The 23582-nt window shown below is 39.1% G+C and overlaps 3 protein-coding genes across 4 annotated transcripts; all 3 read left to right on the top strand.

Moving 5' to 3' along the window:
• The first annotated feature begins 776 nt into the window (after window positions 1-776).
• LOC131456980 (uncharacterized) lies at window positions 777-6677 on the top strand. Its single transcript, XM_058625707.1, has 5 exons — window positions 777-849; window positions 1017-1310; window positions 2919-3173; window positions 3905-4053; window positions 4473-6677. The coding sequence occupies exons 1-5, from the start codon at window positions 816-818 to the stop codon at window positions 4803-4805; spliced, it is 1065 nt and encodes a 354-aa protein (XP_058481690.1). The 5' UTR covers window positions 777-815; the 3' UTR covers window positions 4806-6677.
• Window positions 6678-8568: 1891 nt separating this feature from the next.
• Window positions 8569-13055, top strand: LOC131456909 (low affinity immunoglobulin gamma Fc region receptor II-like). Of its 2 annotated transcripts, none has more exons than XM_058625594.1 (9): window positions 8569-8627; window positions 8728-8763; window positions 9687-9857; window positions 10508-10774; window positions 10972-11238; window positions 11309-11422; window positions 11671-11744; window positions 12179-12229; window positions 12460-13055. In XM_058625594.1, exons 1-9 carry the CDS (start codon window positions 8591-8593, stop codon window positions 12502-12504), a joined length of 1062 nt encoding a protein of 353 aa, XP_058481577.1. In that variant the 5' UTR covers window positions 8569-8590; the 3' UTR covers window positions 12505-13055. The 2 variants fall into 2 exon arrangements, with proteins under 2 accessions (XP_058481577.1, XP_058481576.1); XM_058625593.1 differs by having other exon boundaries at window positions 9687-9986.
• A 2145-nt stretch (window positions 13056-15200) lies between these two features.
• LOC131456851 (low affinity immunoglobulin gamma Fc region receptor II-like) lies at window positions 15201-20707 on the top strand. The gene is made up of 9 exons (XM_058625511.1): window positions 15201-15263; window positions 17106-17399; window positions 17731-17997; window positions 18300-18554; window positions 18625-18738; window positions 18864-18879; window positions 19005-19078; window positions 19506-19556; window positions 20238-20707. Exons 1-9 carry the CDS (start codon window positions 15215-15217, stop codon window positions 20336-20338), a joined length of 1221 nt encoding a protein of 406 aa, XP_058481494.1. The 5' UTR covers window positions 15201-15214; the 3' UTR covers window positions 20339-20707.
• Window positions 20708-23582: the final 2875 nt, after the last annotated feature.

Here is a 23582-nt window from a genome sequence, read left to right as displayed (position 1 = left end):
TATGTGCCCGTGTTTGCGTGAGACTAAAGAAAACATGCCTACGAAAGGTGGAAAAGTTCACGAATGGCGCGTTTCCATCATGGTACAGTTCGGTTCATCAGATAAGTTCATCGACTTAGTGCAAGAAGCAAATATCGCTACACAAACGGATGGAGGTCTCAGGTTCTCAGTCATCTTCTGTGGTTAGTTATTTATGTTTGAAGGCGTTTAATCTGAGTTAATCTTCAGTTCATGATAGATGGAAGCAGCAACGAAACGCTACCATGTCCACTGTGATGTTTTTTAACAAATTGAGCCTGTTTATCCTATTTTCTAAGTACTACTCGGCTTTAGTTTTCAGACCGCCAGCCCTATAACCTATATTTTTTTGTTTTTCTGATGAAAATGACCAAAAACAAAAGTACATTTTCAAGTGGTTATATGGAAATCCTGGCCCGTTTGCACTGGGTATACCACTGTTGTGATATGAATCTGTGTACGGCCTTGATTAAGTATTTAAATGCATCAGTTGGCGCCACGTAATGCAAAATACACAACGCCAATCATCTAATCCTTGTACACTTTTCAAGTTGTGTCTCCAATGAAGCTTGCTATCGTGTACTTTTCTACCATGTGGTTCAAAGTAGCTGTATGGGAAGACATTTTAAACAAATGATGTCTTATTTTTGTCTCGCTGGTTCTCCATTTTCTTGTTTCCATCCACATTATTTTCAGTTGTGCTGTGCTCTACCACTTCCTGCTGTTCGTCACATTTGACACCTGCTGCTTTATGAAATTGTGGTTGCCAGTGCCAGCATACACATAAAGAGGTGAAAATGTTTCTTCTTCTCAGCTGTTGGATTCTTGCAGGTAAGATGAATAAAATGTATATTATTTGCTTTTTGATATCTTTATACTCTACAGCAATGCTACTACAAAGCAGTATCTCACCTTTGTGTATGTCAAATATCTTTTGTCATGTTTAATGTTGCCTTTTACGATATTTATTGGGATTTTTTATTTTTTTTTCAAATCAGGAATCATGGCAGTTGACCCAGCAAGGACATATTACCAAGCCACAAACAGCTCACTGTGTCTCCACGTTACAAAACCACCACCACATATGAGTAGTACGTGGAAGTTCGGTAGTTACGTTATCGTCTCCCCTTTAAATTTCAACCCTCTTTTTAAAGAAAAAGTGGATTACCATCGTGAAAACATGACCCTGTGCATAAAAAAGCTGACAAAGGCAGACACCGGCACCTATACAATCAAAATCCAAGACGAGACTTTTAAAGAAACAGAGGAGAACCACAGAGTCAATGTTCAAGGTAGGTTTCTCTTCAGACTGTGTTTGAATCTTCCATGTCTTAATGCTAAGACCTTTCTCTAGTACTTTCAGGGGTCGCCAAAGTGGATCATTTGCATATTTGATTTGACAATTCCTGAATAAGTTAGTTTTGCACCCAGGGAGCAATGTGGGAGAGCATTTAACCCTTCCTTGGATTGAACCAGCAACCTTCCACTTACGAGCCTACTTCCTTTCCTCTTGGCCATGGTGTACAGTATATTGATGCTCTTTCTGACACAACGTTCCTGATTTCTCCAGGTTTTGGACCGGCACTAAGAAAAATTTCACTATAAATATAACATTATTCTACTGTAAACTGTTTCAGCAGGAAGTGGCTGCACTTGGGTAGCAACAAGTATTTCCATTTTCTGTCTTTCGATTTAGTCTTGATGTATATATTTCCTGGCTTGTCTTACTTTGACGTTTCATTAGTCCCCTACTTCCTCTTTTACTTTGTATCTTGTCTTACATCCTGCCCTTGTTGTGTTCTCTGATTACCCCCACCTGTTCCTGATTGAGTCCCTTGTCAGTGTCACTTCATCTCACTCCCAGCCTTGTAAGTTCTTTTTTGCATCTTGAAATGCTCCGCTAACATGTTTCACCGTGATCCTGTTTTCTTAGATTACTCTGCAGTGAAGGCAGTTGCTACTGATGCTTGAAACAGAGACGTAATGAAGTTGTTGAATGTTATTGCATAGTGGACTGATACCACATGTTTTTTGCCTGCTGTATTTGCACTTTTAATACTTGATTTTTATCAGTGTTTGTGTTAAATGAGTGCTGCCCAAATTTCCTTACATTTACATCAATGATGGACACTTTTGTTTGGTGGATTATTTCTTTGTTTTAACACTACTTCTTGGCAATAAATCTCACACTGTTGGAAAGCCAGTTTATTTCGCATTTGTATGGAAAATGCATTTCTGTGTGAGCAGCAGAGTTGAGTATGAGGGTTGTGCCCATGAAAAACTTCTCTGCCAATGCCAAACAATATTATTTTTTATTATTCTACTCATGACTTTTGTTAGGTGTCGTTTATTGGATAAGATAATTGAAGTTTAACAATGTAACAGTTTATTCACTGAACAAACACGGGCCTTAGTAGCATGTGGAAGAACCATACACGGCAGCATCTCCTCAGTGGAAAAACAAGGGTCGTCATCATTGGAGGCAATCCCAAATCTGAACTCCATCCTCCAAGATGTTCCTCGCCCCCACAGAGCGGAGTTTATCAGAGACTACCTGCAGAATTTGGAAGGAGAGCAGATGAAATCTGACCTTGATCAATTGAACACTTGTGAGATCAGCTTGGATGTGCTGTTTGTGCCAGAGTGAACAACACAACCCCATTGGCTGACTGATGACAAATGCTGGTTGAAGAATGGGATGCCTTCCCACAGTAGTGTGTGACCAGCATGAGGAGGAGGTGCCAGGCTGTTGTGGACGTGGTTCCAATATACTTTTTTTGTTCGTCTTGGGCTATAACAAGTTCCCACCAAGGCCAGACCTGACCTCTGTGCAAAGTTTGAAAAATGTTATGCACAATAACCCTCTCAAAAATGACCGCAATGAATAATATCTGTTGCAGACGCTGTTCCGAGGCCCGTCATCGCCATGTCAGTGCTGCGATCAAACCTGTCCGCAGGATTCTGCAACTTTACAGTGAACTGCTCCGTCTGGGGTCGCTGGCTGTGGTCCATGTGTGACAAAGGTGGCTGCCACCCATCACAGAAGCTGTTCAGTGAGGTCAACATCACCGTCTCCATGAGCAACAGGGCCGTTGTCTGCAGTGGCAACAACCACGTCAGCACAAATCATGTTTCTGAAAACACGGCGACGATGTGTAAGTATCGACGTGTGGAGTTCTACTTATTTTCTGGATGTCTTAATAACTGAACAGTGGCGAAGCCCCGCAATGCATAAATCAGCATAGACTGTTCTGGATTTTGCTGGTTTAGCTGGCGGACTGGTTGCTCTACGCTGGGTTTTCCAGCAGAATTATCTTTCAAATACAGAATTAATCCTTATTTTATGTGATGGTTAGCAACCCTAGCTTATGATGTGTAGCTTCTGCGAGCGTCAAGTTGAAGTGGTGTTCCCACAGCGTAGGTGTGAAGTGAACATCAGTGGCTATACTTGCTAATATTAGCAAGCTATCAAAGAAAGAAAGAAAAGAAATACACACTTGATTCTGGGCTTTGATTCGTGTGTAGCTTCAGTTGTTGGCATGTTAGTGTGTGTGTGTTTGACATGTAGCTTCAATTGTTAGCATGTTAGTGTGTGTGTTTCGTGTGTAGCTTCAGTCGTTAGCATGTTAGTGTGTGTAGCTTCAATTGTTGGCATGTTAGTGTGTGTGCTTCGTGTGTAGCTTCAGTCGTTAGCATGTTAGTGTGTGTGTGTGTGTGTTTAATGTTTTGGTTTATTTTAGAAAACTAGCAAACCAAACTCTACTACTGTTTACAGCAAATGTTACATTTGTGTTTGACGTGATTTTTTTTTTTCCCCCTCCGTTGACATGTATGAGAAAAGACACATTTAATTATAGCTAATGTTGTGTTTTTAATGTCTTTGCAGGCTTCAGAACATATGGCCCGGATAACATAGTGGTCGTACACACAAATGGGCTCCTCCTAATTTCTGGAGCTTGTGCTTGCTTCATATTTCTGGTTTTTATAGTTTCTTATATAGTTAAGAAGCTTTGCTCAAAGTTTAAACCGAACCAGGTAAGCTGAATGTGTATGTATCTATGTATGTATGTATATGTGTGTATATATGTATATGTATGTATGTATGTATGTATAGATATATGTGTGTGTGTGTATATATATATATGTATATATATGTGTGTGTGTGTATGTATGTATGTATGTATGTATATATATATATATATATATATGTATGTGTGTGTGTATACAGATGAAATTATATATCTTAAATTATGATTGATGATTATTATGTCATCTACTGGACTGCAGGGTCCGTATTCCATGTAAACCTGCAATAATTGTCTTTTAGAATCAATTCTTGATAGTTTTCAGAAATTTCCGAACTTTTCCTGTTAGAATCCTGTCGTATTCTTCTGTCTTTACAATAAAATGTGTGTTTTTAAGGTGTTAACATTGTCTTTGTTTTTGCTACTCAGCTTGAGGAACAGCCACAATATGAGCCCAGAACCTCGACCTCCTCATCCAGTCCATCTGACGCCGCTTATGAAAACATCGATGACATAAACCCCATCCAAGATTCAAGGTCCAGGCCGAGTCAGAAAGTGGATACTGTCTATTGCCTTTCCATGGAGCCAATTCATGTGCCGGCTTCTCGTGGAGGAGACGATGATAAAGGTACAAACGTGAAAAGCACTGGAGGTGCAACAGCGCCACAGTGTGTCGGCATGGAAGAAAAGCAGCCCCCTGTGCAAATTTGCACAGTGTACAGTGAACTGCAAAAGCCCCGTAATCTGAAGCCACAGCAATGAAGTCTGAAGTCTACCACTTACAACAAACTGTGCATCTAATACATACACACGCCTTCAACTGATATTTGTGATGACTTTCAGAGGATTAATCACATGCACTGAGGTCAGGAGCTGATGTGTGTGTTTGTATTTATATTTTTGTGAGGACCAAAAAAATGTACACACCTGTGGGGACATTTTGTAACTAAAAAGGGCTTTTTCATGTTTAAGACCTGCTTTTAGGGTTATTTAGAATTAGGTTATGATTGGGGTAAGGGGCTATAAATGCCTTATGTCAAGGATGTGTCCTTACTAAGATATAAAAACAAGTGTATGTGTGTGTTGGCACCACCTTTAGATGAAGTGACAAACGGAGACCGATGGTTTTACTCCCTATTTGAGAGGGTGGCTTAGGGCTGAATAATGAATTGGAAATTTCAATCATGGTTTGCTGCAATCTTCAATATTTATTAAAGCAAAATCGAAATGCCATTTTTAGATGACATGGTCCTGACCTACACGTCGTATTCTGAAGACTTTATTTGGCACAGATTTGCACACACAGTAGTCATTTTAAATGTTTTTTTTTTTTTTCAAACCCCCCCCAGAGAACAATTACCTTCCCCTATACAATAATATTGTGAATTGCTTTTTTAGCAATATAGTCAAAATAGTCTCAGTCAGATATTGTAAATCAATCAGCCCTAGTGTGGCTGTTGTTTGTTGTAATTATTATTATTATTATTAATGAGCTTTGGCTTGAGATGTTTTTTCATTTATAGAATATTAGTTTTCAGTTTGCTTTATTGTGTGTGTGTACATATATATATATATAGATGTATATAGATGTATATTTTTTTTAATTATTTTATATTTGCTCTTTCTAAACAACAGAAATTCTAGATAAATATCAAACTGTTGTTTTCGGACCTTTTTTTTTTCCCATACAACTTCACCGGCCGCTCCCGATTAGCCTAGACCCCTGATTGGAGGTGCAGCCCGATGAGGATTAGTTTTTGGTCTAGAATGCATTTTCAGGATTGCTTTATTAAATAAAATGTTAATGTTGTGAGACAGAGGTGTAGATATAGGGCTATAGACAAATACGTATAACCGCTTACAAACGCTCAAACATTTTTATATAAACAAGCCACCATGTGTATCATTGCATTCTTTTAGTACTATAGATGCACTTATGCCAACAACATTAACATTTCTCAATAAAAGAAAAAATTACATAGTAATTTTCCAATATTTTGTTCATGTTTTTGTTGCAGTTTTAAAAAAGGACCATATTTTGTAGCACCTCGGGTGACCAGACCAGACAACGAGGGACGCCCGGTTAACAAAAAACGTGAAATGTTGATAGAAAGTCAATTTAACTTGAAAGATAAACACAGGATCGACTGTATGTTTCTAGTGTACGACTGGTGCTTCATAAAAAGGTTTATAGAACCCGTTCAAGGTTTAAAGGTATAACATAAGAAACAAGTAACTGCAGCCATCTTTCGTGGTTAGCTGTGGGCGACTGGACTTGCCTGAGTTAAGTTGAATATGTTTCACCTCTTTTATCCAAGACTCTGCCTCTCAGGTGACACCCTAAGAACCCGTTTACACCTTCTGTCTGTATCTAGACCGGTATCGGCTTCAGGGGTTAAATACCTGGTTCTTCCCACTAGTTAGTCAGTACTAAAGAAGCCTCTTGGATGACTGCAGTCATAGTCTAAAAAGGTCCTTCTACTGCTTCACCCATTTGTGGGTACTTTACTTTTTCTTTGTTGTATTTTTCTGTCATTTTAGAAAAGCACAAATACACAAAAGAGAAGAATTATTCAAAAAACCGGTCCTCTGGGATAACACGCCATCAGCTTGCCATCATTTGTTTTTGAGATATTACCGTAGATGCAGGAGAACAAGCTGTTTTAATACTTTTTGCCTTCTGGGACTGCACTGAGGATTCGAGCGTCGGGGGTCTCCGCTGAGTGGTAAAATTTCACGATGTTTGCTGTGATGCAGTAGTGTTTGCTGGGGAAGCTCATTTCAGGTCCCGTTACTGTACATAAATTCTTCAAATAAATTCTGCATATGAACAACTAGAACAAGGAAAGGCGATAATTATGTAAAACTGAAATGCTAAATTAATTTTATTTTACAGTTTATGTGTACAAATAAAATACCCTTGCAAACTCTGTGCCCGCCCATTGCTCCACTGACTCCCAGAGAAGTTGAGCTTCCGTGGAAGTGATGTTTTTGCCGCATTTGACAGTTGCTTCAACAGTTGAAGCTCTTAACACCGAGGCTGCTATGGAAATACAAAAACCATGCGTTCTAGTGCATGTTTAGTATCGAGGAAGCTGAGCGTCCCTTGCTGTCTTAGAGCAATCGCCACTGCTGTGATGTAAGTGGATCTCTGCGGATTGGCTGGCAGAAGTCCACATGTTTCTAAGATCTTGCAGTAACGCACGGCAATGCGGTTTTACCAAATCCATTGTGTGGAGATCATTAATGTTGCACTAGGCTACCTTTCATTTCAAAACCCTTTGTTTGAGTGCCCTTTAAAAAGCTCGATATAAATAAAAAGTATGGGAAGGGGCCACATGGTTGGTGTTGTGGTCAGACCCGAGTTTGCGACCCAGTCGACACAAGGGCTTTTCTGCATGTGAGTTTTCATGTTCTTCCCGTGTGTACGTGGGTTTTCTCCAGGTTCTCTGGTTTCCTCCCACAGTCCAAAAATATGCAGATTTGGGGATTAGGCAAATTGGACACTCTAAATTGACCGTGACCCCAGCTGTGACCTACATGTTCCAGATAAAAGTGGTAGAAGATGAATGGATTATAGGAGGAGCTTTCAACGATGCAGACGACGCGCAAATTTGCAGCACCATGTGACCTGAAAATGATAGCCCGAATGCAAGTGCTAATAGTGACAAATTAATGAGTGGATGTGCCAGAACTTTCTTTAGATAAACAAAGACAAAACCAAATTAATTGTCTTTCAGGGTTCTAGCTAATGCATGTCCGTGCATCACCCGTTACACTATGATTTGCGGCCGACACGATATAATTGAAGACGTACGTTTTGACTGTATTTACTTATAATACTTATATAATGCCAGATCAAATGTGAAAAACTTTGTTTTTGGATATTGAGACAAACACTCAACCAAACGTCTTATACAGTTCGAATTTAACACTCAAAATCTGGTGTTCATGTACAACTACAACTGGTTTTTCTGAAAACTTGCAGTAAATTGTAAATATCTGCCAGATATTGACAGTTATTCTGTAAAAATGGGCTAAAGCACTTACTCACAGGACATCTGTGAGTAATTTCTTTAACATCTTCCCTTTTTATGGTTAAAATTAGCAAAAAAGTCCAGACAGACATTTTGAGGCTTAGGTGTTAAATGGTGAAATTTAACACCTAAACTAGATCATCCTGTTTGTGTGACTCCTACTCCCCATTTAAAGATGTGGTTTCACCACAGTCCACACTAATGCATACAACCAAATAAAACCCACCTAATCTGATACAACAAGCCAAATTAAACAATATTAGAGGTTCATGAGTGATCCAAACGGACTCATCTGGACTGGAAAACTTGTGTGGTAAAAGTGACGTGAACATGCCTGTGCGTTACTGCGGTCAAATCTGCTCAAGACGTGTTAGTTCTGTGCAAAAGGGAAGGAAGTGCTCACAGCCCAGATTAGGTCAGAAGAAGAAGTCCAGCCTGTAGATGTTGAAATGATACTGCACTTCTGTTTCTCAAAGGAGATTAGCAGAGCGTCGGTTTTTGAACGTGAGGATGGAACAGACTTTGCTCTGCGTGCTGGGATTATTCTGTGAGTCGCTTTCCTTTCTCCGTGTCGCCCACTTATGCTTTAGTTTTAATCGTTTTTTTGTCAGTTTGATCATGTCTGACTTTTTATTTTTCACTTAAAGCACTGAATCTTCTCTTGTACTGTGGACAAGCTGAAGGTAAGTCTCAACCTTTTCTTTTATTTGTGCTGATTTATTGGTCTTTTGATACACTATCTGTATCAATATGGGCTCCAATACTGATTTTCCAATACTTGGAACCTCTCCAGAGCAAGAACTAAAGAAAGTACCTGGTACCAGGTACTATGCTAGTGGAAACGCAACTTGACTGTACCGTGCCGTGGCGAGTGGAGCCGGTGGAAACACGCCATCATTTTTGAACTTCTTGAAAAGAATTGGTTTAAGACAAAATAATATTCCATTCAATTTTATTGATTTAATCTGGCAAATATTGCTTGTCTAGAATATTCAAAACTAGTATGTTAGTCTGACACCACTTTCAGACTGAAAACAGAACAAGAAATTGTGCAAAACTGTTTAAAATATAACAAAGTTGTATCACCATCAAAGAAATTCTCTAAGAAATATTTATTTAAATGAGATTTAATTCACTTGATAAATTTGAAAAATGTTGTACACCTAAACTAACAAAAGTTCAGTTGTTAAAATCTAATTAAAATCAACAAAAAATGCTAATTGTCTGTGTGGACTTTGGTGTGGGAGAGTGAATGGTTTACGAAATTAAGTCCATCCATCTAGGAAAGGCTGTCAAAAATGATTTTTGGTGATGATAAATGGCTTCAATCTGCTATGTTTTCAGTAGGGATATAAACCCAGAGTACCTGCCAATACTAATATCACATTTTAGTCCTTTAAAACTATTTGAAAGACATAATTCTCCAACTGTGTAACAAATATTCTTCTCCCATAAAGTATCGTATTGTTTGGGGGTTTAAGTTCATTTTGATATCGTACACAACCAGACTCAAAAATCCCAAACTATTCCGTTAATATTTGCATTATGTCATTTATATTTGGAGATAGACAAAAACCTTCAAATCAGTTTTTTAATCTTCCAACAGGTTCACCTAAACTCTCTGTGTCGTCCATGTGGCCAAATCACGGAGCATCAGTTATTCTGCACTGCGCTGCTGAACATCTGTCTGCAGACTGGAGGTTCTACTGGTACAAGCTTATTCCTAACATAGATGAAGCACACTTCTACGGATATGAGCTGCTCCCTGGAAGCACAGGTGGGACCACATGGGATTCCTATGTCGTCTATAATCACACAAACACAGCAGGGTATGCATGCAGAGCAGGAAGAGGAGACCCAGTGCATTACACGTCTTACAGTTTTCGAAAGTTTGTCTGGTCCAGAGGTCAGTTTGTGTACTTGTTTATTTGCTTTCCCTTTTCTCCTTGTTCCATTGATCATGACTTCAAAAGCAATGATTTCACAATTTACATTCACAAAGTGGGAGTGAAGTATTGTTTTTAGTGGCTCTGTGTGTCTGTGTGTCTGTCTGTGTTTCTGCACTTGCCATTTTGACCAACAGAGGCCGACAGAGTTGCGTGAATGGGCTGAAGCCTGCCATCTCTGATTGCCTTGTTATTCATGTTTTTGTTTTTCTTTCATTCCAACCTCAACAATATGGTGTTGTGTCTGGTTGATAGTGGACCAATTAGTTAAAGCTGGGATAGGCAACATGTTTTAAGGCATCAATGATTTCATTTCACAGCATTGGATAATTACCAAAATAATTTTGTATGTTTCTGTTATGGTTAATATGTGTGGTAGAGGACAGTAGGGCCACATCTGATTAAAAAAGAAAAAGAAAAAAAAAAGCTTTAATCTCAGAATTTCTTAGAAAAAAAGTTCTAAGTTATATTGGTTTTTCAGAGTTTCAGTCACCACCGTCTCTCAGAGTGAGTCCTGATAAAGTTCAACACTTCAGGTCAGACTCTGTATCACTGACCTGTGAGGGAAACTCTGCACAGTGGACAGTGGTGAGGTTTCGTCAAGACGGTTTTAACAGTCTACGATGTTCCAGCTTTGGGGAATTGACTGGATCAACATGCATCACTCAGTTGAATCACCAAGATGCAGTGTACTGGTGCGAGTCTAAGTCAGGACAATTCAGCAGCGCTGTCAACATCAGTGTATCAGGTGAGTTAACCCCTTTATAAATTCTGTGTACGCCCAGTTTATATTCTGAATATAAATCGCAGGCGACAGTTTAACCCAGTTTTCTGCAAAATTTCACGGTGGCCGAGAGAATAGTATAGTGAATGCAAGGCTTACAGAAAATCAATGCAAACACAGATGGTGTTGTTTGTGTTGTTGTGTTTCTTTTGGTTGTGTAGACAAAGATATTCTACTTGAGAGTCCGGCACGTCCTGTGGCTGAAGGAGCAGCTGTTACTCTTCGCTGCAAGATGAAGACGGGGAACTTTGTTGCTAATGTTGTCTTCTATCAAAACGACAAAGTCGTCCAGAATGACACGAGATGGGAGCTGACGATCCCTGCGGTGTCAAAGTCACATGAAGGCTTTTACAGATGTGAAGAAACATATTTTCTGTGGACTCAGACTTTTACTCTGACTTCACTACAGAGTTGGATTTCAGTCAAATGTGGGTATGATTTAAGCATTTTTTATGTGACTATATCATCACACAAATAACAGTGATTATTTTGTTACAGCATGGTCCAAACCAGAAAGCTCTCCAGGTCATTTGCCTCTGATTGGTGGATTGGTTTGTGGAGTTTTAGTAATAATTCCTCTGCTGCTGTTTTTTTGCTACAGAAAGTCTAAAGGTGGGATGTTTTTCTTTTTAAAGTAATACAGGGCATTATTTTTTAGATGAGTAACATGGAGCAGTGCTTCAACTTTACACAAAACCATGTAATATATAATAATTACTGTATATGGTAACAGGTTGGTAAAGGCACTCCATTGTTTTGTCTCCATCATCACATCAATTTCTAATACTGCGGCAGATATATACATACTGTAATAAGATTTTTATATTACATACTTATTTTTGAATGCATATTTTCAACAGTCAGACATTTGCCACAGACCAAACTGTCAATCAAGGTGAAAATCAACAGCAGGTGTACTCGACTCTTCTTCACGGTCAGGCTTCCAATGTTTTCACAGCCATTTTCTTCAACCTGTCCTCCAACTGAAACGTAATTATGGTTTTTTTTGGCCACATAGCGCACCGACATTTTTCCGAAATTCATTTGCGCATTTGGTGTCCACTCGCACCAAACGGGCTCCTTGCGCGCGGTTCCATTATATGGGTTGCATATACCAGGGCCTTAATGTGGGATTTGAATCTGTGTCAATCACATGAAAGTACAATGCTTTAACCACTAAGCGAACTGCCATTGGAAACCTCAACGAAGCTACTCGACGTCAACACATCCAAGGTACCTGCTGTTATTTATGGGTCGTAATTCCTGCATACGACACATGCACATCTTTCGTTGGAGGACAGTCCCCTTTTCTTTGTCCGGTTATTACATTTGTGAGAATAACATTTACACCCTGTGCTGTATTTGTAGGTGACGTTTGTATCTATGAAACAGTTGGAGGCTCTCGAAACACTGGGACTGGTACGATATTTTCAATTTAGGCTCCTACATAGACTAATGTGATTGTGACAGAGTGAGGTAGAGTGAGTCTTTTTATTTGACCGTATCTACTTGATTCATAAATGATATGATTGATTTATATTGTAATCTGGAAATGCAGATAAATGTTCACATTTTCTGCTGGTTTAATATTGTTATTTGAGATTTGGTTTTTGGGAAATGAAATTTAAAATGTTCTTTTTTTCTCGCAGGACGCCAACATGATGGAGGGGAGGAGCTTGACTGCAACTATGTAAATCTAAATTCAGGTGTAGGTACAAATATTCGCAGTTATAGGCAAATTAGCAATTAGCAAATATTATGCTCGGTTAAGTAACCGTATAAATGTGTACATTAGCTTCCCACTATAAGGCAAAATTGTCCAGATGGTGGCGCTGTAATTTAAGATTAAAAATGAAACACTGCAACTCAGATTGATTTAAAAATGTGACCCACAAGTCCAGCTCATAAAAAGCTGCTTGGACCATAAAAGACCCCCATGAACGTTTATGTATGTCAGCTGGGATTGGCTTGGTACACGCTGGACAGGTCGCCAGTCCATCACAGGGTCCATCACACATTCAGAGTGTCAAATTAACCACTGCATGTTTGTGGAGTGCGGGAGGAAACCGGAGAACCCAAAGAGAACCCAAACGCACACAGGGAGAACATGCAAAGTCCACACAGACAAAGGCCCTCACTCGAACCAGGATTCAAACCGACGACCTTCTTGACCTACTCTACCGTGTGGACCCTTTGTTGGTCTGTAGGTCATCACTGGACAAGGCTCATGATGTACAAAGCTTGTTGATTAATTATTTAATTATCATCTCTTCTTTTTCTTTCAATAAAAATCTTTGTTTTAAAAAAAAAAAGAAAAAGGTGAAGGAAACGCTTTTGGTGCATTATTGTCAAGAGTCTTTCTCGCAGTTGCCATGTTTTGTTCAAAACAGTGCAAAAAGATTGCGCCACACAATTTAAAGAAGTGGAAATGACTGAAATAATTCTCGAAGCATGAAAATGCAATGAAAAATCCATGTATTTCTACGTACATGTAGATGAAAAGGGAGTTCTTTGGAACCATTATTAGATTTCATGGCTTTATTAACTATAATGCAGGGAACCATCTGTCTATTAATGGCATAACAGTACAACGGTTTGCTTGCTTCAAATTTGGCTGGTGACTTACTAAAGGCACCGGTGTGTGCAGTGCCGGCGTTGATGTCGTTTGGATGTGAGCTCATTATTCTCTTAGTATAATGAGCAATAGCAAATTTGATCTTTATTTCTAAGACCAGAGATGATTGAGTTCATCATCACATCATATGGGATTGGTTATGAATTTTGAATATTAACATTTAATTAATTATGGAATAATACATTCTTATTACACTTTGTTTGTCAAACTTCAATCGGGGCACCACTTCTCTCCTCTCCTTCTCAGAGGAGAACAATCAGTTCTGAATGAACCATTAGTTCATAACCTCCAAAAACAGTCTCATAATTTAAGATGAATACCAATTTGGGTTAAGATTAATAATTAACTTAATTGGTAAATTACAACGCCACATCAATAGTAGGCACAGAGTATAAACCGAACCAGGTAAGCTGATTATTGATGTGTATGTAGGTATGTATATATATATATATATATATATATATATATATATATATATGTATGTGTATATATATTATGGCATGCCATTCAGGAAATTAATCCTTTGAATATATGGAATGAATCCTTGAATATATGGAATGAATCCTTGAATATATGGAATGAAACTTTGAATATATTGAATGAAACCTCGAATATATGGAATGACACCTTGAATATATGGCATGAATCCTTGAATATATGGAATGAAACTTTGAATATATTGAATGAAACCTTGAATATATGGAATGAAACCTTGAATATATGGAATGAAACTTTGAATATATTGAATGAAACCTTGAATATATGGAATGAAACCTTGAATATATGGAATGAAACTTTGAATATATGGAATGAAACCTTGAATATATGGAATGAAACTCTAAATATATTGAATGAAACCTTGAATATATGGAATGAAACTCTGAATATATTGAATGAAACCTTGAATATATGGAATGAATCCTTGAATATATGGAATGAAACTTTGAATATATTGAATGAAACCTTGAATATATGGAATGAAACTCTGAATATATTGAATGAAACCTTGAATATATGGAATGAAGACAGACATTTCTGGCGCATTTCCACCGGCTCTACTCGCCTTGCCTCGGCACGACACGGCACGATTAGGTTGCATCTCCACTACAAAAAAGTACCTACTTGACGTGGGTGGAGTCATCACTGTTAAATATAGCGGTTTCCCTGGTAGTTGTTGGAGATTAACCCAAGTTGCTAGCATTGTTAAGTAGTTTTAAGTGATCTACAGTTCGGCGCTGTTCGGCTTGATTTGTGTGTGGGAGCACGCTTGGAACCTCGCCTGGTACCAGGTACTAAAAATAGTACCTGGTACCAGGCGAGGCGAGTAGAGCAGGTGGAAATCTGCCACTTGAGGCTTAGGTGTTAAATGGTGAAATTTCACACCTAAACCCGGACATCCTGTTTGTGTGATGTCTACTCCCCATGTAGAGATGTGGTTTCACCACAGTCCACACTAATGCATACAACCAAATGAAACCCACCTAATCTAATAAAACAAGCCAAATTAAACAATATTAGAGGTTCATGAGTGATCCAAACGGACTCATCTGGACTGGAAACTTGTGTGGTAAAGGTGACGTGAACACGCCTGTGCGTTACTGCGGTCAAATCTGCTCAAGACGTGTTAGTTCTGTGCAAAAGGGAAGGAAGCGCTCACAGCCCAAATTAGATTAGGTCAGAAGAAGAAGTCCAGCCTGTAGATGTTGAAATGATACTGCACTTCTGTTCCTAAAAGGAGATTAGCAGAGCGTCGGTTTTTGAACGTGAGGATGGAACAGACTTTGCTCTGCGTGCTGGGATTTTTCTGTAAAGCTAAAGGTAAGTCTCAACCTTTTCTTTTATTAGTGCTGATTTTGGATTCATAAAATAGTTGATTCTGCGAATAATGAGCAATGGTAATCTAGTAATCTCAGTCAAAGAGCAGTTCTGTGACACAGATGAGGTTTAACCTTTACATACTCAAATTTGATGTCAAAATGTTAAGTTTTGAACTTCTTGAAGAGAATTGGTTTAAGACAAAATACGACAAATGCTCCATTCAATTTTATTGTTTTAATCTGGCAAATGTTGCTTGGCTAGAATATTGAAAACTAGTTTGTTAACTTTCAGACTGTAATGTGCACTAAAACGAGGAAAAACAACAAGAAGGGTGGAGAAAACATCATGTGGGAGTATGGGTGGATGAAACAGCAAGTTGTTCTTCCAGAAAAGAAAAAGGAACATGTAGTTGTCAATGCTACAACATCATCAGACTACATGTGTAGGGCCAGAAGTACATATGGCCAAACATGGTGGAGTAAAGCTTTCACACTGACAGTAATTGGTATGTTTTTGTTTTGCTGGATATAAAATTGTTTTTATTTAAGTGTAAGATAATGCATTTATAAGGGATCTCTCGGGAGAGGGACAGAGATAATCACCCTCACTGAAAATGAAATCATTAAAGAAAAGAACAAGTCTCACGAATCAAATCTACATCTGCTTAAGAATGTGTTTGCCACGTTGTCTCACTGTGATAGAGGCTGGGAAATTAAATTCATTTAATCTCCCTCTCGGGCCACACGGTGGTGTAGTGGTTAGCACTCTCGCCTTGCAGCGAGAAGACCCGGGTTCGAGCCCCGGTTGGAACAAGGGCCTTTCTGCATGGAGTTTGCATGTTCTCCCCGTGTGTGCGTGGGTTCTCTCCGGGTACTCCGGCTTCCTCCCACAGTCCAAAAACATGCAATGTGGGGATAGGTAAATTGGACACTCCAAATTGACCATAGGAGTGAGTGTGAGAGTGAATGGTTGTTTGTCTCTATCTGTGTGTGGCCCTGCGATGGACTGGCGATCTGTCCAGGGTGTACCCCGCCTATCGCCCGATGTAGCTGAGATTGGCACAGCACCCCCCGCGACCCTCTGGTTGAGGATAAAGCGGTAGATGATGACTGAATCTCCCTCTCCCACACCAAAGCCCATAGAGAAAAGCAGTGATTTTACATCACAGCACACAGGAGTTTCTGATCCACTGCTGCCTCCATTAGTAAGTTCTAATGTGTTATTTTGTGACTTCTGTGTTTAAACTCCTGTGTTTGGATTTACCTCAGTGACACAAACTGACCTCAGTTTGACACAAACTGACCACTTGAAGCAGAAGTAGAGCAGCAGCTAAAATTGCTGATTTTCTCTATGGACATTGGTGTGGGAGAGTAAATGGTTTTTAACTTCAGTTTTCTGTTGGACAAGTCTGTCAAACTGTGAGATAGAGTGGCAAGGTAGACCTAAGCTAACATAGGTCTTGGTTGGTGCTTGTTTTGTTAAATTGTTAAAATCTCTTATTCCCACAAGATAAAATTGCTAATTTTCTGTCACACAATGAGATTAAAGGGCAAACAGAGATAGAGATAGATTATTTTTGGTGATAAATGGTATCAATCTGCGAGCAGATATATTACCGATATAAACTGAAGTACCTGCCAATACCGATATCAGTCGGATACAGTCATTTTAGTCCTTTCAACTGTGTAACAAATATTCTTTTCCCATGAAGTATCGTATCGTTTGGGGGTTTAAGTTCATTTTGATAACCACACTTAAAATATATAATATTTGCATCATATGATTTATATTTGGAGATGGATAGACAAAAACCTTCAAATCAGTTTTTTAATCTTCCAACAGATTCACCTAAACTCTCTGTGTCATTATTGTGGCCAAATCCCGGAGCGTCAGTTAATCTGAACTGTGCTGCTGAACATCCATCTGCAGGCTGGAGGTTCTACTGGTACAAGCTTATTCCTGATAAAGCAGACTTCTATGACTATGAGCTGCTCCCTGGAAGCACAAACGGGACCACACAGGATTCCTATGTCGTCTATAATCACACAAATACAGCAGGGTATGCATGCAGAGCAGGAAGAGGAGACCCAGTGCATTACACGTTTTACAGTGATCCCAAATTTGTCTGGTCCAGAGGTCAGTTTGCGTACTTGTTTATTTGCTTTCCCTCTTCTCCTTGTTCCAATGATCATTTACATTTAAAAAAAAAGAATCATTTTTTTATGTTTCTGTTGTGGTTGAGGATAGTAGGGCCACATCTGACTTTACTTAAAAACAAACAAAAAATGTCAGAACAGAAAAAAAAAATCAGAATTCTGACTTTTTCACAGAATTTTGAGATTAAAATCAGAATTTGGATTTTTTTCAATTCTGAATTCTGAAAAAAAAGCAGAATAGAAAAAGTCAGAATTGAAAATAGTCAGATTGTAATATTGAGAAAATGTTATAAATGATATTTGTTTTTCAGAGTTTCAGTCACCACCGTCTCTCAGAGTGAGTCCTGACAAAGTTCAACACTTCAAGTCAGACTCTGTGTCACTGACCTGTGAGGGAAACTCGTCCACACAGTGGACAGTGGTGAAGTTTAAAGACGGTTTTATGAGTCAGCGATGCTCCAGCTTTGGGACACTGAATGGATCAACATGCATCACTAAGTTAAATGAGCAACATGCAGTGTACTGGTGCGAGTCTAAGTCAGGACAATTCAGCAGCGCTGTCAACATCAGTACATCACGTAAGTTTCCCCTTTATTAATTCTGTGTATTGTTTATATTCTGAATATAAGTCGCTGAAGACGGACACAGTTTTTTCTCAGAATTCTGTTTTTTTTCTCCGCAGAATTTTGAGATTAAAGTCAGAATTATGACTTTTTTCTTAGAAACTGAGATTAAACCAATGAGCAAAGGTTAAAACCTTGCAACATCATTTAAGCTCATCCTCGATGACCTTTGGTGACTCGACTTGGGCTTGAACTTGAAGAACGTTTGTTAAAAATGGTGCAAATAAAACTTCACATTCTTCCTTTTGGTTGTTTAGTCAAAGGTATTCTACTTGAGAGTCCGGCACATCCTGTGGCTGAAGGAGCAGCTGTTACTCTTCGCTGCAAGCTGAAGATGGGGAACTTTGTTGCTAATGTTGTCTTCTATCAAAACGACAAAGTCGTCCAGAATGACACGAGATGGGAGCTGACGATCCCTGCGGTGTCAGAGTCACATGAAGGCTTTTACAGATGTGAAGGAAAATATTCTCAGCAGACCCTGACTTCACCACAGAGTTGGATTTCAGTCAAATGTGGGTATGATTTAAGCTTTTTTTATGTGACAATATCATCACACAAATAACAGTGATTATTTTGTTACAGCATGGTCCAAACCAGAAAGTTCTCGCGGTCATTTGCCTCTGATTGGTGGATTGGTTTGTGGAGTTTTAGTAATAATTCCTCTGCTGCTGTTTTTTTGCTACAGAAAGTCTAAAGGTGGGATGTTTTTCTTTTTAAAGTAATACAGGGCATTATTTTTTAGATGAGTAACATGGAGCAGTGCTTCAACTTTACACAAAACCATGTAATATATAATAATTACTGTATATTTTTCCCCACAGACTCAAATGGTAACAGGTTGGTAAAGGCACTCCATTGTTTTGTCTCCATCATCACAGCAATTTCTAATACTAATAGATATATACATACTGTAATAAGATTTTTATATTACATACTTATTTTTGAATGCATATTTTCAACAGTCAGACATTTGCCACAGACCAAACTGTCAATCAAGGTGAAAATCAACAGCAGGTGTACTCGACTCTTCTTCACGGTCAGGCTTCCAATGTTTTCACAGCCATTTTCTTCAACCTGTCCTCCAACTGAAACGTAATTATGTTTTTTTTTGGCACCGACATTTTTCCGAAATTCATTCGCGCATTTGCTGTCCACTTGCACCAAACGAGCTGCTTGCGCGCGGTTCCATAATCTGGGTTGCACAATATACCAGGGCCTTAATGCGGGATTTGAATCTGTGTCAATCACATGAAAGTACAGTGCTTTAACCACTAAGCGAACTGCCATTGGAAACCTCAACGAAGCTACTCGACGTCGACACATCCGAGGTACCTGCTGTTATTTATGGGTCGTAATTCATGCATACGACACATACTTATCTTTCGTTGGAGGACAGTCCCATTTTCTTTGTCCGGTTATTACATTTGTGAGAATAACATTTACACCCTGTGCTGTATTTGTAGGTGACGTTTGTATCTATGAAACAGTTGGAGGCTCTGGAAACACTGGGACTGGTACGGTATTTTCAATTTAGGCACCCACATAGACTAATGTGATTGTGACTTGTCATTGTGATATTTCCGGTAGACTGTCGCCTGAAATTTTACCCATTTTTCATCTTATGCCATGTTAATTCCCTCAGGGCCAACTACTAAAACAAGTTCTAAAAGACAATGCAAATGTTTCAGATCAGTACCAGATGTTTTGATCCCGAAAGTTGCCTTAAAAAGTTAAAACTTAAGTTTCTTACTCTATTTAGCCACGAAAGCATGAAGCCGCTAATAGCTTTTATCGTGCGCTCTCTTAGTAAGAAACGTTGTCACTGACATATTTTAGTCAAAATTCCTGTTAAATGTTACGAACGCTATCACTAATCGACAGCGTTTGCTCAGTGACCTGAAAGATGCAATACTAACATGACCAGTAGGGGCAGTGTAGAGGCAGTTCAGCTGGGGAAGTCACCCTAGTGGGCTGTTACAGTACTGCACGTGGGCCCTTTTTTTTTTATCTGTAATTACGTTTAAAATAATTGTAAAGAAATGGTTATTGTGGGAAAAAGATGAAAGATTATTATATCTAAGGGGACAATAAATGTTACGGACAATTTACACAGGGATTTTCTGATTGTTAAATATTGTTATTTGAGATTTTGTTTTATGTGAAAATATATTTTAAATTTTCTTTTTTTCTCGCAGGACGCCAACATCATAAAGGGGAGGAGCTTGACTGCAACTATGAAAATCTAGATTCAGGTGCATGTAGAAATATTAGCATGGATAGGCAAATCAGCAATTAGCCAAATTGACCAGATGACGCTCAAAGTTAACCATAAAAGACCTCCATGAACAATTTTCTTTTTTAATGTCAGCCGGGGTTGGCTTGGTACTCAGTGTAAAATTAACCACTGCATGTTTGTGGAGTGCGGGATGAAACTGGAGAACCCATAAAGAACCCAAACACACACAGGGAGAACATGCAAAGTCCACACAGACAAAGGCCCTCAGTTGAACCAGGAATCGAACCTACGACCTTCTTGACCTACTCTACCGTGTGGACCCTCTGTTGGTCTGTAGGTCATCACTGGAACAAGGCTCCTGATGTACAAAGCTTGTTGATTAATTATTTCATTATCATCTCATCTTTTTCTTTTAATAAAAATCTTTGTTTAAAAAAAAAAGGAGAAGGAAACACTTTTGGGTGCATTATTGTCAAGAGTCTTTCTCGCAGTTGGCATGTTTTGCGCCACACACAAGTGGAAATGACTGAAATAATTCTCAAAGCATGAAAATGCAATGAAAAATCATTATTAGATTTTATGGCTTTATTAACTATAAATGCAGGGAACCGTCTGTCTTTTAATGGCATAACAGTACAACAGTTTGCTTGACGGACTTCAATTATTATTATTAAAAAGGCATCAAAGATTGAAACAATATCTACTAAATGTAACTATATACAGTGTGTTTATGTGTGTGTGTGTGTGAAAGTCAGACTCATCGATGGCTCCTTGGTGAACGATCTGAATTGTTCAACCGAACGACTCTCTAGACCGGTATCGGCCTCAAGGGTTAAGTACCTGGTTCTTCCCACTAGTTAGTCAGAACTAAAGAAGCCTCTTGGATAAGAGTCCAGTAGCCCACAGCTCACTACTGAAGAAGATTACGATCTGGATGACTGAGAACCTTCACCGACATAACTGCAGTCATAGTCTAAAAATGTCCTTCCGCTGCTTCACCCAGTTGGGGGTAGTTTCCTTTTCCTTTGTTGTATTTTTTCATTATTTCTTCACCTTAAAATCTTTTCAAAATGTGTATAACTTGTGACTGACTCCAACTTTTCCCACAACAAGAGGGAGGTTAACATTTACTTTTAGAAAAGCACATATAGAGTCTCCCAAGTACCACCTGAGAAAACACTGAGCTCTCTCAGTAACACCATGATCATCAACGTTAAAAACACAGTGGCGTAAAAAGGCCGAGCAAAGTTGGCTACAGACTTTTCACAGGAGGCAGATTTATTCCCAATAAGATCATCTGCTCTCTCATCATCCTCCTCTTCCTCACATATACTAGATTATTAGATTAAGATGGAGTGAGAATCTCCTGGTAGAAAAGCATTTCCCTCAAGTACCACCAGAGGAAGCTTATGTACCACAGTTGGAGAACCACGGCACTAGAGCTAGTACATTTTTTTTATATCTCTATAGTGTTACACATAGTGTACCACTGCATCATGGTACACAGATGTCACCATAGACTCTTAAATCATTTGTACTTTTCTTCTGGTTTCTTAAGAAACCACCCGTCAAAGCTGTTTCTCTATAATAGAGAACAGGACTGGGGAGAGGAAGTCTGACACAAGCCTGTGTGATGAAAACATTACAAAATCATTGTTACTATTACTAATTCTGATTATTTCCGGCAGGCTGTACCTACACTGAGGGGTGTAACACTGCCAGTTTCTGTCACTTCCTATCCTTACATATGTATAAGAATAGAAAGAAAACCAAATGATAACATGGCCTTAACCCTTAACTCATTGAAATACTTAAACCCTAGAGCAGGGGTTCTCAATCCTGGTCCTGGGGACCACTACCTGAATCAAATAAATGGATCGTTATCAGTCTTCTCCAGTGTTTGCTGATGAGCTGAGCTTTTGAATCAGGTGTGTTGGAGCAAGGAAACTTCTAAAACATACAGGGCAGTGTGTCCCTAGGACCAGGATTGAGAACCCTTGTTATTGGAGGATAGAACAAGACTTGAAGGTACCATATATGGTTCCTTGTCCATCTGTGGCAATCCAGAAAAAGTAAATACATAAGAATGTACAAGAAAAACACAAATAAAGTGAGAGGAACATTATTTTAGAACAGTGTTGACCAATCCTGGTCCTCAGGGACAACACGCCATTAGCTTACCATTTGTTTTTGTGATATTACCGTAGATGCAGGAGAAGAACGAGTGGGACAGTCAGACACTTCCTCCAATCATCACGCAGAAGCCCAGTGTCCGCCCACTGCTCCACTGACTCCCCAGAGAAGCTGAGCTTCCGTGGAAGTGACGTATTTGACAGTCGCTACAACCAGATGAAGCTGAGCTTCAAGTGGTTTGCAAGCGGAGGCTGCTACGGGAATCCGAAAATCATGCAAGACTGTCCGTCATCCGCAATAGGTTTTCTCCAGGTTCTCTGGTTTCCTCCCACAGTCCTATAACATGCAGATTTGGGGAAATTGGACACTCTAAATTGGCTGCGAAGATGTTGAAATTTCAAATTTGACACGCAAAATCCGGTGTTCGTGTACAAGTACTGTGGATTTTCTAAAAACTTTTTTAACATGCAGTAAATTGTAAATAACTGCCCGATATTGGCATTGTTATTAGGCAAAAGCCCTTACTCACAGGACATTTTCTGGCCCTTTTTATGGTTACAATGAGCAAAAAAGGACATTTTGAGGCTTAGGTGTTGAAGGTTATATAAAAATATGATTATCGCCACTGCTTTTTAGTGTAAAGCACTTTGAAATACCTTGTCGTTTAAAAATAAACTTGCACTTTCTAGTTCTGACCCGTTTTTAATGGCCTCGTCGCCCACTTTTGTCACATGACATTTATGTGGATGAAGTCAAACCACAACATGTTGTTATTAGCAAATCTGCTTTTATACAATTTATAGATTAAGAAACAGTTGCTTCTCTGTGACATGTGGGTGTGTCTGTGCAGAACATCCTGTTTGTGTGACGTCTACTCCCCATGTAGAGCTGTGGTTTCACCACAGTCCACACTAATGCATACAACCAATTAAATCCCACCTAATCTAATACAACAAGCCAAATTAAACAATATTAGAGGTTCATGAGAGATCCAAACGGACTCATCTGGACTGGAAACTTGTGTGGTAAAAGTGAAGTGAACACGCCTGTGCGTTACTGCGGTCAAATCTGCTCAAGACGTGTTTGTTTTGTGCAAAAGGGAAGGAAGTGCTCACAGCCCAGATAAGCTCAGAAGAAGAAGAAGTCCAGCTTTTAGATATTGAAATGATAC

This window comes from Solea solea, chromosome 3 (genome assembly GCF_958295425.1).
Source record: "Solea solea chromosome 3, fSolSol10.1, whole genome shotgun sequence".
NCBI lineage: Eukaryota > Metazoa > Chordata > Actinopteri > Pleuronectiformes > Soleidae > Solea > Solea solea.
The sequence above is the reverse complement of the archived record's forward strand: the minus strand, read 5'-3'. Positions and strand labels throughout refer to the sequence as shown.

Excerpts from the sequence above, each read along its gene's own strand:
- LOC131456980 (XM_058625707.1), top strand. The coding sequence starts at position 816 with ATGTTTCTTCTTCTCAGCTGTTGGATTCTTGCAG. Across the intron at positions 1,311-2,918 it reads CCACAGAGTCAATGTTCAAG|ACGCTGTTCCGAGGCCCGTC; the intron begins GTAGGTTTCTCT and ends TATCTGTTGCAG. Across the intron at positions 3,174-3,904 it reads TGAAAACACGGCGACGATGT|GCTTCAGAACATATGGCCCG; the intron begins GTAAGTATCGAC and ends ATGTCTTTGCAG.
- LOC131456909 (XM_058625593.1), top strand. The coding sequence starts at position 8,591 with ATGGAACAGACTTTGCTCTGCGTGCTGGGATTATTCT. Across the intron at positions 9,987-10,507 it reads AAAGTTTGTCTGGTCCAGAG|AGTTTCAGTCACCACCGTCT; the intron begins GTCAGTTTGTGT and ends TTGGTTTTTCAG. Across the intron at positions 11,423-11,670 it reads TTGCTACAGAAAGTCTAAAG|TCAGACATTTGCCACAGACC; the intron begins GTGGGATGTTTT and ends TATTTTCAACAG.
- LOC131456851 (XM_058625511.1), top strand. The coding sequence starts at position 15,215 with ATGGAACAGACTTTGCTCTGCGTGCTGGGATTTTTCTGTAAAGCTAAA. Across the intron at positions 17,998-18,299 it reads TGTCAACATCAGTACATCAC|TCAAAGGTATTCTACTTGAG; the intron begins GTAAGTTTCCCC and ends TTGGTTGTTTAG. Across the intron at positions 19,079-19,505 it reads GTACTCGACTCTTCTTCACG|GTGACGTTTGTATCTATGAA; the intron begins GTCAGGCTTCCA and ends CTGTATTTGTAG.